At 44.0% G+C, this 14,684-nt stretch overlaps 2 protein-coding genes and 1 pseudogene across 4 annotated transcripts in view; 2 read left to right on the top strand and 1 right to left on the bottom strand.

The window, feature by feature from the left end:
* The window catches only part of LIPH (lipase H), a 46,889-nt gene extending 46,235 nt beyond the window's left edge, over window positions 1–654 (bottom strand). The window contains exon 1 of the mRNA XM_059391352.1: window positions 468–654. Within this exon, the coding sequence (XP_059247335.1) occupies window positions 468–516 (49 nt within the window). The 5' untranslated portion in view covers window positions 517–654. The remainder of the gene's footprint in view (window positions 1–467) is intronic.
* Window positions 655–8,648: 7,994 nt separating this feature from the next.
* On the top strand, window positions 8,649–9,984 carry LOC132011966 (small ribosomal subunit protein uS2B-like; annotated as a pseudogene).
* A 1,287-nt stretch (window positions 9,985–11,271) lies between these two features.
* SENP2 (SUMO specific peptidase 2) overlaps window positions 11,272–14,684 on the top strand; it is a 36,435-nt gene continuing 33,022 nt past the window's right edge. For 2 of the 3 annotated variants that reach the window (XM_059391349.1, XM_059391348.1), the window contains exons 1-2: window positions 11,377–11,564; window positions 13,804–13,859. In XM_059391349.1, the coding sequence (XP_059247332.1) occupies window positions 11,464–11,564; window positions 13,804–13,859 (157 nt within the window). In that variant the 5' untranslated portion in view covers window positions 11,377–11,463. Of the gene's footprint in view, window positions 11,565–13,803; window positions 13,860–14,684 lie in introns of all 3 variants that reach the window. The other variant, XM_059391347.1, reaches the window with a different exon arrangement.

Below are 14,684 nucleotides of genomic sequence, written 5' to 3'. Positions count from 1 at the left end.
ATGCCAGGCACCATCCCAAGGGGTTTACATAAAGTCGTGTTTTCCTAAAAGATAACTGAAATAAACTGTTACCGAAAGCTTATAAAAACCTTTCCTGTATATATTAGATAGCATAATAAAAGAAAACTTAAGATTTCTGGAAAATAACTGACCTTATTTTATAGAGGTGGAAAGGCACAGAAGACTTAACTATGAGAGAAAATAACTTTTAGATTTCCCAGCATATTTTTTTTTTTGTACATCAGAAAAACCAGTTAATCGAAAGAAGTCATAATCTCTTTTATTACTGAGAAAAAAAAAGCTTTTCAGGATTTGCAAGCCCATTTAACCCATACCTTGTTTCCTTAAAAGTGATTAAATAAAGCTTAAAAAGTCCACTGAAGGAACTGGGCTAATAAAATGCAAAGTGACAATACTGCTAGTAATGTTTTTAAATAATTAAGAAAGCCATTCAATAAATGACCTACCTGATTTGACCAAGCACAGCAAACTGATGAAGAAGTATAATTTCAGCATATGGAAACTGGAGAGAGTGTGCGTCACATTCACAAGAAGGGTGTCCTGCCCAGAGCCTAGTTTCTCAGAGGGCTTTGCTCAGAGAGAGTTCAGAGGACTAATCCAGAGGTGTGGTGATAACAGGAAGTTCCAGAGAGGGACGGCAGGCAGGTCCCAACCCTTTCAGGATATTTGACTCCTCCTCTTTTTTCAGTGGAAGGTTGGTACATTTTTGCCTGACACAATTTTATGCATATCTTTTTAAAAATTGTATGCATGTCTTAATATCCTAATGTGTACTTGCAGAATGACGAGTTCAAAATAGTTTCATTCTTTGTGGGCGGTTTATTAGTCGTTTGGCGTGGTATGTTGAAATCAAGTGTGCTTTGAGATACTTGCCTCCCTGTCCTTGTGAATGAAACAAATGCAATGACTATTCTGTTGGCCTGTGAACACAAAACTACTTTTTATGTTAATTCACACACTCCTGCCTCATTTGGCAGTCTTTAGACTTTGCAAAGAACATTTCATTAAGCCTAATCATTCCCCGGTAAATGTTCAAATAGGCTTCAGGTTAAAGAAAATTTTTATGGCATTATACATACTTTTATTTCTTCTTCTTCTTCTTCTTTTTTTTTTTTTTTAAGATTTTATTTATTTATTTGACAGAGAGAGATCACAAGTAGGCAGAGAGGCAGGCAGAAAGAGAGGAAGGGAAGCAGGCTCCCTGCCGAGCAGAGAGCCCGATGTGGGACTCGATCCCAGGACCCCGAGATCACGACACGAGCCGAAGGCAGCAGCTCAACCCACTGAGCCACCCAGGCGCCCACTTTTATTTCTTCTTATCCAGAGTTCCTATTTCTCCCCCTCTTTCTCCCCCTCCTTTTTAAAAGAAAAGTAAGCACAAAAGCTTTAAATAGAGAGCTGTGTCAGAACCTATCCACCTCAGTGTTGGAAGTAACTGAACTTGTGCTCCCACGGCTACAGGGTAATTTAATTCCCTCTGGTGGAGGTGTCGGTAGCCTTTACTCAGGCTGGTGGGGGTTTGATGAGCTGAAACATAAATTTACTTATTTATTTATTTTATTTATTTTTTTTTTATTTATTTTTTTTTTAAAGATTTTTTCTTTATTTATCTGACAGAGATGACAAGTAGGCAGAGAGGCAGGCAGAGAGAGGAGGAAGCAGGCTACCCGCAGAGCAGAAAGCCCGATGTGGGGCTCGATCCCAGGACCCTGGGATCATGACCTGAGCCGAAGGCAGCGGCTTAACCCACTGAGCCACCCAGGTGCCCCACTTATTTATTTATTTTAAAGATTGTATTTATTTATTTGACACAGAGAGATCACAGTAGGCAGAGAGGCAGGCAGAGAGAGAGAGGAGCAGAGAGCCTGATGCGGGACTCGATCCCAGGACCCTGAAATCATGACCTGAGCCAAAGGCAGAGGCTTAACCCACTGAGCCACCCAGGCGCCCTGAATTTATAAATAAAGACAGGAACAACTGAAGAATATGTTTCCCTCTGGAGCACCAGGGCAAAAGCCACTAGTCGTTTAGCACTGTCTGCCTGAAATAGGCATTCATGAAGCAACAGCATCTCTCATAGAAGTTTATCAGTCCTCTGTGTCTGTACTCCATCCCAACAGCAGGGGATTCCTTGCAGGAAGTAGATTCAAGCAATGCTTCCCAAAGAGTCAGTACCTGAGATCTCCCCTGGGGGACTTTTCAAAGCACTGTGTGTAGATTCTGGGTCATACCTCACACCTGATGAATGCCAGGACTCCCGACCAGTGGTCCACATCTCACGTCTTCCACTCAATAGTGGTATGGCTTGAAGCCACATTTAAGAACATTTCCGTTCTCAAACTCTTACTTTTCTCAACTGTCAAATGAAGAAAACAAGACCACCTATCTCACAGGGCTGTTTTCTGGATTCAATGAACTATTCTAAGTACAGTTCACAGCTCTGTGCCTGCTACGAAGGTAAGCTTGCTGAGCCCTGTGTCACTCCTATGACCTACGTGGCTATGCCCTCCACACCTTTCCCTCCTGTTGGAAAGCAGGGCTGCTCCAGGCTGAGAAGAGGGATCAAGTGGATTTTAGGAATGGAGGGCACCTGACAGCAGTGATGTTTCAGGTGAATGATGTCAGTCAGTTCTGTAGTCTGTTTTCATCTTTTGTCTCCTGCTGGAGAAATAAATTAAGAATACACAGAGAAAAACAAATAGGGGACCTGCTAGCTTTTTTATTTTTCCATTTGCAGCAAGCTTTACTGATTTGGAAACAACCGCCCTCTGGAACAAATGGAGAATTGTTCCACATTCTCTTAGGAACCTGTTTATGGAATGCATTGCTCACTGCTGGATCAGTGTGCTTGTCTGATAAATATTTGTTGAGCTCCTATCAGTTTTTGTACCTCGCCAAGCCTTTATCTAGGCAGAGCTAATGTACATTTTTCCTGGAAACCGGCCAATTATAGGAATAAGAATCATTTCCCTTAGGAGGCCTCTTTGTATTATTGTTAATGATTTTCCTGCCAGTAGGCACAGAAGGTGACATCTGATTCCCCAGCTGTGTGCTGTTTTCTATTTAGAGCATTGAAAACAATACAAGAATCAATGGGAGAACTCATACTCTCAAAGAAAGAGAATTAGTAAGAAATATCAAATATAAAAAAAAAAAAGAAATTTCAAATGTGAAAAAACATAAAGCATTTCAGAGGATGGGGGCTGGGGGGAGGAAAGGTGAGGCAAACTGGAGAACAGGTACGCAGGGAATCTTTGAGAGGGGAATTAATTCTGTCTTTTGCTTGTGGGTTGGTCAGGGCAATCTACACAGGTGATAAGATTGGGCAGGACTACACACAAACACACACACATGAACACACACACATATGTGCATGTGAAACTGGTAAAATCTAAATTTGAGTTGTAGATTGGACCAACATCAATTTTCTCCATTCTACTTATGTAAGATGTTACAGAGTTGGGGGACTCTGGGTGAGGGTACACGACACATCCCTGTACTATTGTTGCAGCTTCCTGTGAACCTATAATTATTTCAGAATAAAAGTCTTTAAAAATTCCAAAAGATGGGCCAACTCCTAACTATTTGAGTGTTAACATTTACTACAAGGTATTCTGAGGAAAACCATTTCTTCGTTGCTCATCAGCTAGTCGAGAGTGAATAATGGTCAGTTTTCTCAATATGATGACCCTGATAAATGATCAGAACTCAAGAATAACACAATTCGTCTCATTTCCAACTTAGTATTATTCACTGGCTCTTTTTTTTTTTCCCCCTTAACCTAGAAATCACTTGCTACAGAGAGCAGAATAGAAAGGGGGCAGGCAAGCTTCCAAATGTGTGGACAGGAAAAACAGGTATGGAAGTGTCCTGGAACTGAGGGGAGGTGGTTTTATAGCTCTCACTGGCGCCAACGGTCAAGGAAGGTGACCTATGTCCTCTCTCACCCTAGTCTAGTGCTCCAAGCTGCTCTATGACTCACTCTAACGTCTTCTCATCTGCAACCGTGACCCCACAATCTCTTGCCAGCTGTGCACTTTGGAAAAATAAGTTTCCTTGATTCATTTTCTACAAGGAGAACAGGGCAACCGTCCCCTCATCTGTATATTTGTTTCATTTCTTCATTCATTGATTGAACATTTCTCAGGCTTCCGTTTAAAAAAATAATAAGAAAGAGGGACGCCTGGGTGGCTCAGTTGGTTAAGCAGCTGCCTTCGGCTCAGGTCATGATCCCAGCGTCCTGGGATCGAGTCCCACATCGGGCTCCTTGCTCCGCAGGGAGCCTGTTTCTCCCTCTGACTCTGCCTTCCACTCTGTCTGCCTGTGCTCGCTCTCACTCGCTCTCTCTCTGACAAATAAATAAAATCTTAAAAAAAATTAAAATAAAATAAAATAAAAAATAATAAGAAAGAATAGGGGGTGGCTCTGATGAGGGAGCAGGAGGCTGGCTGAGGACAAAGCAAAAGCTGGCGCCTTGCACCCCCTCTTCACCCTTTCCCCTCCATAAGTGTAGCATCCCTCAGGCAGCCCTGACTGCCATGAACAATAAGCAAATAGTTAACTTGCAGAGCTCACCTAGGTTCTAGAACTTCATCAGCTCCTTCTCTCAAGAAGACAGACATATTGGGATGCCTGGGTAGCTCAGTGGGTTAAGCCTCTGCCTTCAGCTCAGGTCATGGTCTCAGGGTCCTGAAATCAAGCCCTGCATCGGGCTCTCTGCTCATTGAGGAGCCTGCTTACTCCTTTCTTTCTGCCTGCCTCTCTGCCTACTTGTGATCTCTTTCTGTCAAATAAATAAATAAAATCCTTAAAAAAATGTGAGAAATAATATAAATATATAGAGAATAATACATTTAGGCTAGCTTATTAACATTATTATGTGGATAATTTTTTAGTACTCTATTACAAAACAGTAAGGAAAACACCTGCATACTACTTTTCTGGCCTGAGAAGTATTTTTCATGGAATAGAGCTACTTTGTTTTAGAAACCATGACTTCCTCACAAACAATGTATCAAACAAAATAAATGCAAGTCCAGTGCTTTTAAGTAAGTGCTTCTTTGCAGAGTGCTGCTCAGAGGGTTTCAAGAGTAGAGGGCTCTAGCAAGGCCTGTAGGCACACTGGCAAGACAGAGGCAAAATTCTTTATTAATTGAAAATTCATTAAAGGGGCACCTGAGTGTCTCAGTTGGTTAAGTGTCTGCCTTGGGCTGAGGTCATGATCCTAGGGTCCTGGGATTGAGCCCCACTTCTTGCTCTCTGCTCAGCAGGGAACCTGCTTCTCCCTCTCCCTGCTGCTCCCCCTGCTTGTGCTCTCTCCCTCTCCCACTCTATCAAATAAATAAATAAAATCTTTTAAAAAATTAAAGTTCACTAAAAATTTTTTTAAAAATTTCTTTAAAAATTTTTACTGTCCAGTATTTAATATCCATTGGTACCATATATTTTAGATTTATTTAGATCTTAAACTACAGGTTTAAATTATTATTATTAGAATCAGAATCCAGTTTTTATTTTTATTATTATTTTTTAAATTTTATTTATTTATTTATTTGACAGAGAAAGAGAGATCACAAGCAGGCAGAGAGGCAGGCAGAGGGGGGGGGGCTCTCTCTTGCTGAGCAGAGAGCCCTATGTGGGGCTTGATCTCAGGACCCTGAGATCATGACCTGAGCCAAAGGCAGAGGCTTAACCCACTGAGCCACCCAGGTGCCCTCCGTTTTTATTTTTAACTGGCTTTCCACAGATTGGTCACAAGAATCTTGCATCCTCATTATTTAGTTATATACACAGAGCAGGCACACAGATTTGTCTCAGTGAGAAGCAACTCTGGAAGAATCCATGCCTGTAACATCTGTCTTGGGCCCTCATTTGAAACCATCATGAGCCCTTTGAGGTATTCATGTTAACTCATCAGGGTCTTTCTTGCTTAGAGTCATCCTCCTCTTCTGGATGGGAAACTGGGAACCCCTGACGTCCTCCCAGAGGTTCCTTTCTTTTTGAGGTTCTCCCTAGGGCTCTCCAAAGAATCAGGGTTGCTCCATAGTTGAAGTCAGACTACTCCAAAAAAACATGTGGAATTTGATGAGAATCAACCCAACCACTTTTAGTGATTTAGTAACAGAAAACAACAAATTTAATTTATAAATTTATTTTCCTTAATTGTCGGGGGCAGCTTTGTACATAGCAGACAACATGGCGCTTGCGCCTGCGGCCAGACAGAGGACCTGCGCACCACCTGAAAGATGATTGGCTATGCCCAGAACAGGTAGCCCGAGGACACTGCGTGCTTTTTATCATGCTATCAGGCTTCCTTTCACATGTACAGTCTGCTGATGGGAGGAGAGGGGATACAAATAGGGGTAAACATCCGGGTAAGAGGAGAACAATAAAGATTCGCAAGCCTGTCACTCCGTGTCTCCTGGTCGTTCTTGCTGGGAGAGCGACACTTAATAAATAAGAACAACAGTATAAATTTGCCTTCCTTAACCACCACCACAAAAGACAACAAAAGAGGGATCACCCTGCAAATAAATACAAGAGGGACAGAATAGAAGAGGAGGTGGCTTTTCAATGGCCTGAGAAACGATCAGGCACCATCAGAACTACTGTCAGAAATGACAGAAATGTCAGAAATGACAGTTCTGATGGGTTTGGAGAGGGGAAACGGCAGATCCCGTGGAAAATGCAGGATGTGGAAGTGATCAGTAAATTGGCTTATTAGATCGTTGAAGAAGAGGGAAGAGAAACATTAGGCTTTGGGCCATGCTGGCTGCTGAAGTCAGTCCATCACACACATGAGTACATTTCATTGGCCTGCAGATCTGAGAAGCAGGTTCGATTACCTCTATTTTACAGATTAGGAAGGAGGCTCAAGTAGGGCGGGGTGCTACTTCTCCATAAGGCAGTCCAAGCCCGTGAGCAGTTTTTGTAATAAAATCTAGGACGAGGAACTCTACTTGCTTTTGGATAATAAGGCCAGATTAGACTGAATAAGATCAACGTCCCATTATTAGGAGGGTATGTTTTTCTTGAATACCAGAGTTGATCCCCGGAAGGAAATTAATCTCCAGGGTGGTGAACTATGTTGGATTTTAGACGCAAGAGGCCCAAACCAACAACATCTCACCATTGGGCTCCTACCCACTTCTATCAAATGGCCCAGAACTCTGGCAGGGGTCAGCAAGACCAAAACTCACAAGAAATCTTTTAACACTCTGAGTGCTGGTAAAGGGAAAATGTGCAAGATTGAACAATGAATTGGAAGGCTAGCTGGGTCTTTCCTGTTCTGTGGACAGGAGGAGAATTAGGGATGGGCCTTGGAAAGGCTTGAAGGAGAGGATCTCCGCAGGAGGAAGAGAAGGAAAAAGATCTTTTTTTTTTTTTTTTTTAAAGATTTTATTTATTTGACAGAGAGATCACAACTAGGTAGAGAGGCAGGCAAGGGGGTGAGGCGGGAAGCAGGCTCCCTGCTGAGCAGAGAGCCTGACTCGGGGCTCTATCCCAGGACCCTGAGATCATGACCTGAGCCAAAGGCAGAGAAGCAACCCATTGAGCCACCCAGGTGCCCCAAGGAAGAGGATCTTTTCAGAAAACTGGGCAACCATGGAGGATACCCTAATGAAAACCTAAGCACCACCAGCAGTACAAGGGTTCAAGTTATCCAAACCAGGGAAGAAACCTTCATGTCCTTGTTCTTCCATAGGGCTTTTGTTTTTGTTTTGTTTTTATTTTCTCTCCAGCCCTCTTGTGAAGAGTTCTGAGGTCCAGGAATGGCTGTTAGCAGTGGTGGGTTGAGGGGTGAGGATAATCCCACTCCTTGCCAGTGGACAGGCATTGGCCTATGCCTCTACTGAGGACCACTGGACGGCAGGGGCACTAACTGGCAAAACCCCAGGCAGGAGAAACTATAAGGTTGAGTGGCTTTCTTTTCTCTCTTTCAGAGGGCAACCAGAGACAGTAAGAGGACAAAAAGGGGACGTGTGTGGGGGTGGGGCAGTAAGTGAGGGTGGTGCCTGGTCATTGCTCCACTGAAGAGTTACTGTTTGTTCATGAGGCCCAGGGGGTTTGGACAGAGGTAATTCTAAAGCCCTCCACTTTTCATGGAGGGTGACTAACATTTTATTTTGTGTATGTGCAGGTGCTTTTTTAGAGTTAATTTAGAGCCCAGCCTGAAACACATCAGGGTAGAGGTGGAGGAGAAATTCTCTTCTATCTCTCTCATGAAAGATGTTGAGACTAGTGGAGAGATGACTTTGAGGGAAGGAAAGTCCTTCCAGGAGGCAAAGAGCAATGGACGTTGGATGTAGTACTTTTTTTTTTTTTTTTATTTACTTGACAGAGAGAGATCACAAGTAGGCAGAGAGGCAGGCAGAGAGAGAGAGGAGGAAGCAGGCTCCCTGCTGAGCAGAGAGCCCAATGCGGGACTCGATCCCAGGACCCTGAGATCATGACCCGAGCCGAAGGCAGCGGCTTAACCCACTGAGCCACCCAGGAGCCCCTGGATGCAGTACTTTTAATAGTCACTTCTAGATCAACTGGTCTTTGCTTTCCACACTCCTCCGCGAGGGGTCCATCCACTGGCATTGTTCTACATTCCTATGATAACTTAAAGGGAAACTTGTACAATGTCTGGAGCCCTTGATGTCCTGCAACGAAGAAGGAAGATGTCTTCAAATCCCTTGCAGTGTGAATCCGCTTAGGTGGCACCAAACTTGACTTCCAAATGGAACAGTCTACATACAAAAGAAAAAGTAATGGGATCTACATCATAAATCTGAAGAGAACCTGGGAGAAGCTTCTGCTGGCCACTTGTGCCACTGTTGTGGTGGAAATCGGTGCTTAAAAGAAAATGTCCAGGAATGTTGGCCAGCAAGTTGTGCTGAAGTGTCCTGTGCTCTTGGAGCCCCTCTTATGGCCAGCCATTTCACTCCCAGAACCTTCACTAACCAGATCCAGGCAGCCTTCTGGGAGCCAAGACTTCTAGTGGTTACTGATCCCAGGGCTGCCCACCAGCCTCTCACAGAGGTGTCTTATGTTAACCTGCCTACCATGGCTCATGTAACACAGATTCTCCCTAGTGCTATGTGGACATGGCCATCCCTCGCAACAACAAGGGAGCCCAGTCAAGTGGGTCTGATGTTGGCCGGGGAAGTTCTGTGCATCTGTGGCACCAATTCCCCTGAACACCCATGGGAGATCATGCCTGATCCCTACTTCTGCAGAGATTCTGAAGAGTTGGAAAAGGAAGAGCAGACTGATGCTGGGAAGACTGTGACCCAGGAGGAATGGCAGGGTCAATGTGACGAGGCTTTGGAATAGAGGTGAGGTAAGGTGGGGTCTGGAGCCAACCACCAAGAAAGATGAGATGTCTTTAGTGAAAAATGGTGGTTTTATTAAAGCGCGGGGATAAAACCTGTGGGCAGAGAGAGTTGCTGCCCTGGGGGCTTGAGGAGTGGTGATTATATAGTCAGGAGTCTTGTGAAGTAAGGAAAAGAGAGGTTTCAAAATAACTTACATGTGCTAAAGATGACTGACCTACAAGGTACCTATGAGATACTGGAGGCCTTGCCATTGTCAAGTTAAGGTTGTCTTCCTCTCTAGCAAGGTATTAACATTAAGATAGTTGGGAGATTCTTGGAGGACTGTCACAGGTGTCCCACCCAGAAGTGAGGGTCGCGGGGGGGAGGTTGCAGGGTGTCCGCTTATGCTTTGTCTTTGGCTTGCCTTCTGCTCCCTCATCAAATGGACGGCTCCAGCTCCTGAGTTCACTGCTACTCAGCCTGAAGTCGCAGACCGGTTTGAAGGCTGCAGGTGCCCTCTGGGCCAATTCAGCAGTTCCCTACTAAAGACTGGAGCGCCCAGCCAGCTGCTGAAGACTGGTCTGCAGCTCCCACTGCTCAGGCCACGGAATGGGTAGGAACAACCACTGAGTGGTCTTAAGCTGCTCTTCCACAAAGGCAAACCACGTGGAACAAGGTTGATAGAAATTAAACAGTTTCTTTAAAAAAAAAAAATCTTTTGGTCTTTGTAATTCTATTCTCAAACTCTCAGTGATAGTCTGGTGTTAGCGGTATTTGGAGAATGAAGGGAGGGGCCAATGGCCACACTTGGGATTTTCTTCCAGAGGTGTGACAGGCATAGGTGGGTAGCTCGTGGTCCTGGGGCTCCAAGTGGTGACTTGCACCAGAATTCCAGGACACTTTACCGAGCAAGGGACACAGCTGTCATAGGGAGTGCCTGTGTTAAAGTTCAAGTAAGCCGGGAAGTCTGCCCTTAACTGAAGCCTAGGTAAGGGTCAAGTGAAAGTCAGGAATGGATTTGTGGGGCAGGAAAAAAGAAGGATTCCAGTACCGTTTGGAGAAGGGGACTGGATATTCTGTCACTAAATACGGTGGGACTTTTTCTCATTGATTTAAATTAACCAAAAGTGTGATTTCTAGATAACAAAGCGAGAGTTAATCAGCACTCCAGGGCAGCCTCGGAGGGGTGGGGGAGGAGGCCAATAGGTACTCCTGGGCCTCAGGTAAGGCCTCTTATAGGGTCAGTGAAGCTCTCTTTTGAGTTCTGCCCCTCCCCGTCCCTCCCCAGGGTGTGGTTTTCCTTTCTCTGGTTCCTACCGCACTTTGCACGTAATTATCTTGCAATTCGTAATCGTGTCTCTCAGGGTTAGACTCACAGCAAGGGCCAGGGACTGGCGCGGGCTCTCAGATCCTGGTTCCAATCCAGCTACACCACTAGTTAGCTCTGTGACTTTAGGCAAATAACTTAATCGCTCTACGCTGGATTTCTTTATTTAAACATGGGCACAAGACTCCTCCCCATCGCCTGGGGGTGCTGGGAGAAACGCAGGTGACCATGTGTGTAAAGTACTAGACGGAACGTATATGCAAACTAAAGGGCGGTTAACAGGATAAACATTTGTTAATTGATGTTAACTACCTATATTTTGTGCCCTCAACAAACGGTTACGGAACACCTACTGTATTTCAGGCGTTCCGAGCGCTCCCTCCCGGGTGGAGAAGCCTCACGTGCGACCAGTGGGCCTTGCCCCGCGGGCCGTCCGGCGACTGGCTCCGAGGGAAGAGAAAACCCCGCCCACAGCCTTTTCGATCTCGTCAGCGATTGGACTGGGACCGTCTCGCACGCATTCCGGTTGCTAGGTTCGGGAGGAGAAGGTGGGGCGAAGCTACGCGTGCGCAGATTGAGGACGAAGATGCTTTCCGGTCGGGCGGGAGGAGGTGACGTCAGGAGTGGTGGCGGGGTTGCGGGGGGGCTCCTATAGCCCTCTGGACGTTTTATCTGTGGGCCCTCCGATCGCGTCACAAGTCGGCGACTGAGCCTAGGCGGTGGTGGCCGAGGCGGCGAAGGCGGCAGCGGCGGCGACAGCTCTGGGGTTTGCTTCTCGGGGTGTGTCGGCCGCCGCTGCTGCTTGGGCTTGGTATGTACAAATGGCTGGTTAGGATTCTCGGCACCATTTTCCGTTTCTGTGACCGGCCGGTGCCCCCAACCCGGGCCCTCCTGAAGAGGCGGCGCTCGAACAGGTGAGAGAGAGGGGGCCGAGCGCCAGCCTGGCTGTACCCCCTCCCCCACCCGGGGCTCGGCCGGGAGAGCGCTGCTCCAGCCAGGCAGGCCCCGCTCGGCCGAAACAGCTGGCCGGGCCAAGGCTGTGGAGGTGCGAGTGGCGGGTGTCCTGGTGACGTAGTCGCTCCCTCCACGCTGTGCGGATGCGCTTCGGATGATGGAGCGAGCTAGTTGTCTCTGGAGTGGCCCGCGATGGTTAGGATCTTTGATGTTCTTGTCAGAGTCCAGGCTGCTTGATGTCAAATGGGGCTGTATCGTATCTTGCTACTCTTAGGTTGAAAACTAAAAATTGAAGGAATACTGTCTGTATTGTGGCTCAGTGTTTACGAAGCACGCTCCCGAGCGTCATCTGTAGGCAATAAATGCAGCTAAGGGAAGTGAGATTCATAGCTTGCCCAAAGCCGTTTTGACTGCAAGAATTGTTCTCTTAGCACCAAGAAACAGCAGCTGTTTTGTTCTGAAACAGCTGTTAAACTGTGTGTGTGTGTGTGTGTGTGTGTGTGTGTGTATTTCGCGGGGGAGGGAGGGTGGTACCGTGCTTTAGAGTTAGTGTATGACGGAGAAAAATTAGGTGTCTCATTCCTTTAAAAATTGTACTCTACAATTCAGTTAAAATTTTGGGAAACCTAAAAGTTGGTTTGTCTCATTTCATACCACCTTGCTGAAGAATTAATCTGGAGAATAAAATACCATACCAGTTCTGTACACCCCACCATCAGCTTTTAGTGATCAAGTGTTCATTTCGGTGTTTTTTGTTTTGTTTTGTTTTGTTTTTGTTTTAAATTTAAGCCTCAGGATTGTTGAAGGGTGGTTTCTTGGAGCTTGAGAGAACAAGATGATTTAGTACATGAGTCTGAGAATGCAGGTCATTGATGAAATTGGCTGTTGGCTGAATTCCATCATGTGTTCTAGAGAGCCCAAGGTTTCATCCTATTTTCTATCTTTTTGTGAAGTTGTTGTGAGGATCATTTGAGAACATGTTGTAAAGTGCCAAAAGTGACGCTTAATATATATAAGGATAGTGTTTGTTTATTCTACACCATGGGCCTTGCGCCGAGGCTGGTGCATGATAGGCATTTGTTGCTTATTTATTGAATGAGAGAATGTTAATTCCTTCTCCCCTATCCTCTCTTTTTGCTCTGAATCCCTACTTTCAAATATGGAACAATGATTTGGAGATCAAAACCCTGTTCCTTACCACATATCCTTAATCTAAACAGTTCTTTACAATGTAAGCCATTTTTCAGTCGAAACAAAGCCAGGAGCTCTTACTGGGATGCTTAAAGTTGTGAACTGAGTGGTATTCTCCTAGGATTTATTCTGTTCATATTTTTGGTAAAACTGATCAATTATAATCATCTTTTAAAAGATGATTAATAGTATATCATAAGCCTTTAACATTCTTGAGGTATAGGTCCAGAGCTTTCCCAAATATCCCAGTTTTTTATTATCACTGTAATATCGTTTCCATGATAGAAGTGCAGTTAAATAGAACAACTTCTCTAAGAATTAAATTTTAAGGCTTCTTGTATTGTCTACTTCTAGTGAAGTAGAAGATTGCTTTCCTTTCGGGGAGAGAGGAGGAGATGTCATCTTTCAAAAGGAAATTTTTTGTTCTTTTAATCATTTCTGGAGGGCAGCCTGGGTGGCTCAGTCGTTAAGCATCTGCCTTTGGCTCAGGTCATGATCCTAGGGTCCTGGGATCGAGCCCCACATCAGGCTTCCTGCTCAGTGGGAAGCCTGCTTCTCCCTCTCCCACTCCCCCTGTTTGTGTTCCCTTTCTCACTGTCTCTCTCTCTGTCAAATAAATAAATAAGATCTTTTAAAAAGATAAAATCATTTCTAGAGAGAAAAAGGAAATACTAGTCCTAGGCTTTCACCTATGTTGATTTACTAAGCCAAGTGATTTCTGGCCAGTTTCAGGTTTGTACTTTAGCCAGATTACAGATTATCATTTGATAGGGAGTTTTGAGTGCCTTTTTAAATAGTTTAAACAATAGTGTTAAGTCCTCAAATGGTAAAGGCCTACTATAGAAGAGTGTTTTCTTTTTAAGCATCAGTTGAATCTCATTTTCTCTGGACAAAGTGAATGGAGGAGATATGTTGTACGCATCCTAGGTTTACTTATAAAAATGTCTGTATGTATATGTAAATATAGAGAGATTATATATAATTTTTTTCTTCTCTCTCTCTTTTTAGCACTTTGTTTTCTACAGTGGACCCTGATGAAATACCAGCCAAAAGACCAAGATTAGGTATTGAATATGATAATTTTTAAAATTAAATTTTTTTAAGTAGGAAAAGTATATGTGTGGGGCAAAATTCAAAAGGTAAAAAGTATGTACAGTGAAAAGTAAGTCTCTTTCCTGTTCTTTTCTTTTCAGTTATCTTTTCCAGAGGTAACCACTGTTATCAGGGACTAGATGATCTGCCCAGATAAATAAGGCTGTATGTTGAACATGTATTTTAAAATTTTCAGTCTTCCTATAAAGAAAAGGTACTTTTTATTTTTGAGGACAAAACATGGTAAAAATCTCCTTCAAAATGAGTCTAGTTACATAGCTGAGTGAATGAATCTAAGGTGTTGCCCAAATTGTTTATTTCTCTGTATCCAGAGGGCTAGACGTAGCTTAATAGAAGAGATCAAACCTAGATTAAAGGAAAAAGGCACAACGGAATGCTATAATATTATTTCCTTTGTTTCAAAAATGAATGTAAATTTCGATATACCTCCAGATGCCGTAGTTAGGAGTAAACATGTCTGTTAAGATTTCATTTAAATTCAATGAGTAGTTATTGAGCATGTCTTACTGCTAAGCAATGTGTTAGGTTCTGCAGAAAAAAGAAAAATGAGTAAGACAGGGTCTCTATTTTCAGGGACCTTAAGAGTTGTATAGGTATATGATTGTATCATCGAGGGTATAAGACAAGCATATAAATAATTACTAATATAAGTAAGGAGACAATAAATGAAATAAGAAAGATAGTAACAAAATGCTGTCTAATTTTTAGCTGATAAAAAGTATCAGTAAATATTTGGGGAAAGCGAGTATGTGAGATGGATCTTAAAGTATGGGTGA

The sequence above is a fragment of the Mustela nigripes genome, chromosome 2 (assembly GCF_022355385.1).
Source record: "Mustela nigripes isolate SB6536 chromosome 2, MUSNIG.SB6536, whole genome shotgun sequence".
NCBI classification, from domain to species: Eukaryota; Metazoa; Chordata; class Mammalia; order Carnivora; family Mustelidae; genus Mustela; species Mustela nigripes.
The sequence above is the reverse complement of the archived record's forward strand: the minus strand, read 5'-3'. Positions and strand labels throughout refer to the sequence as shown.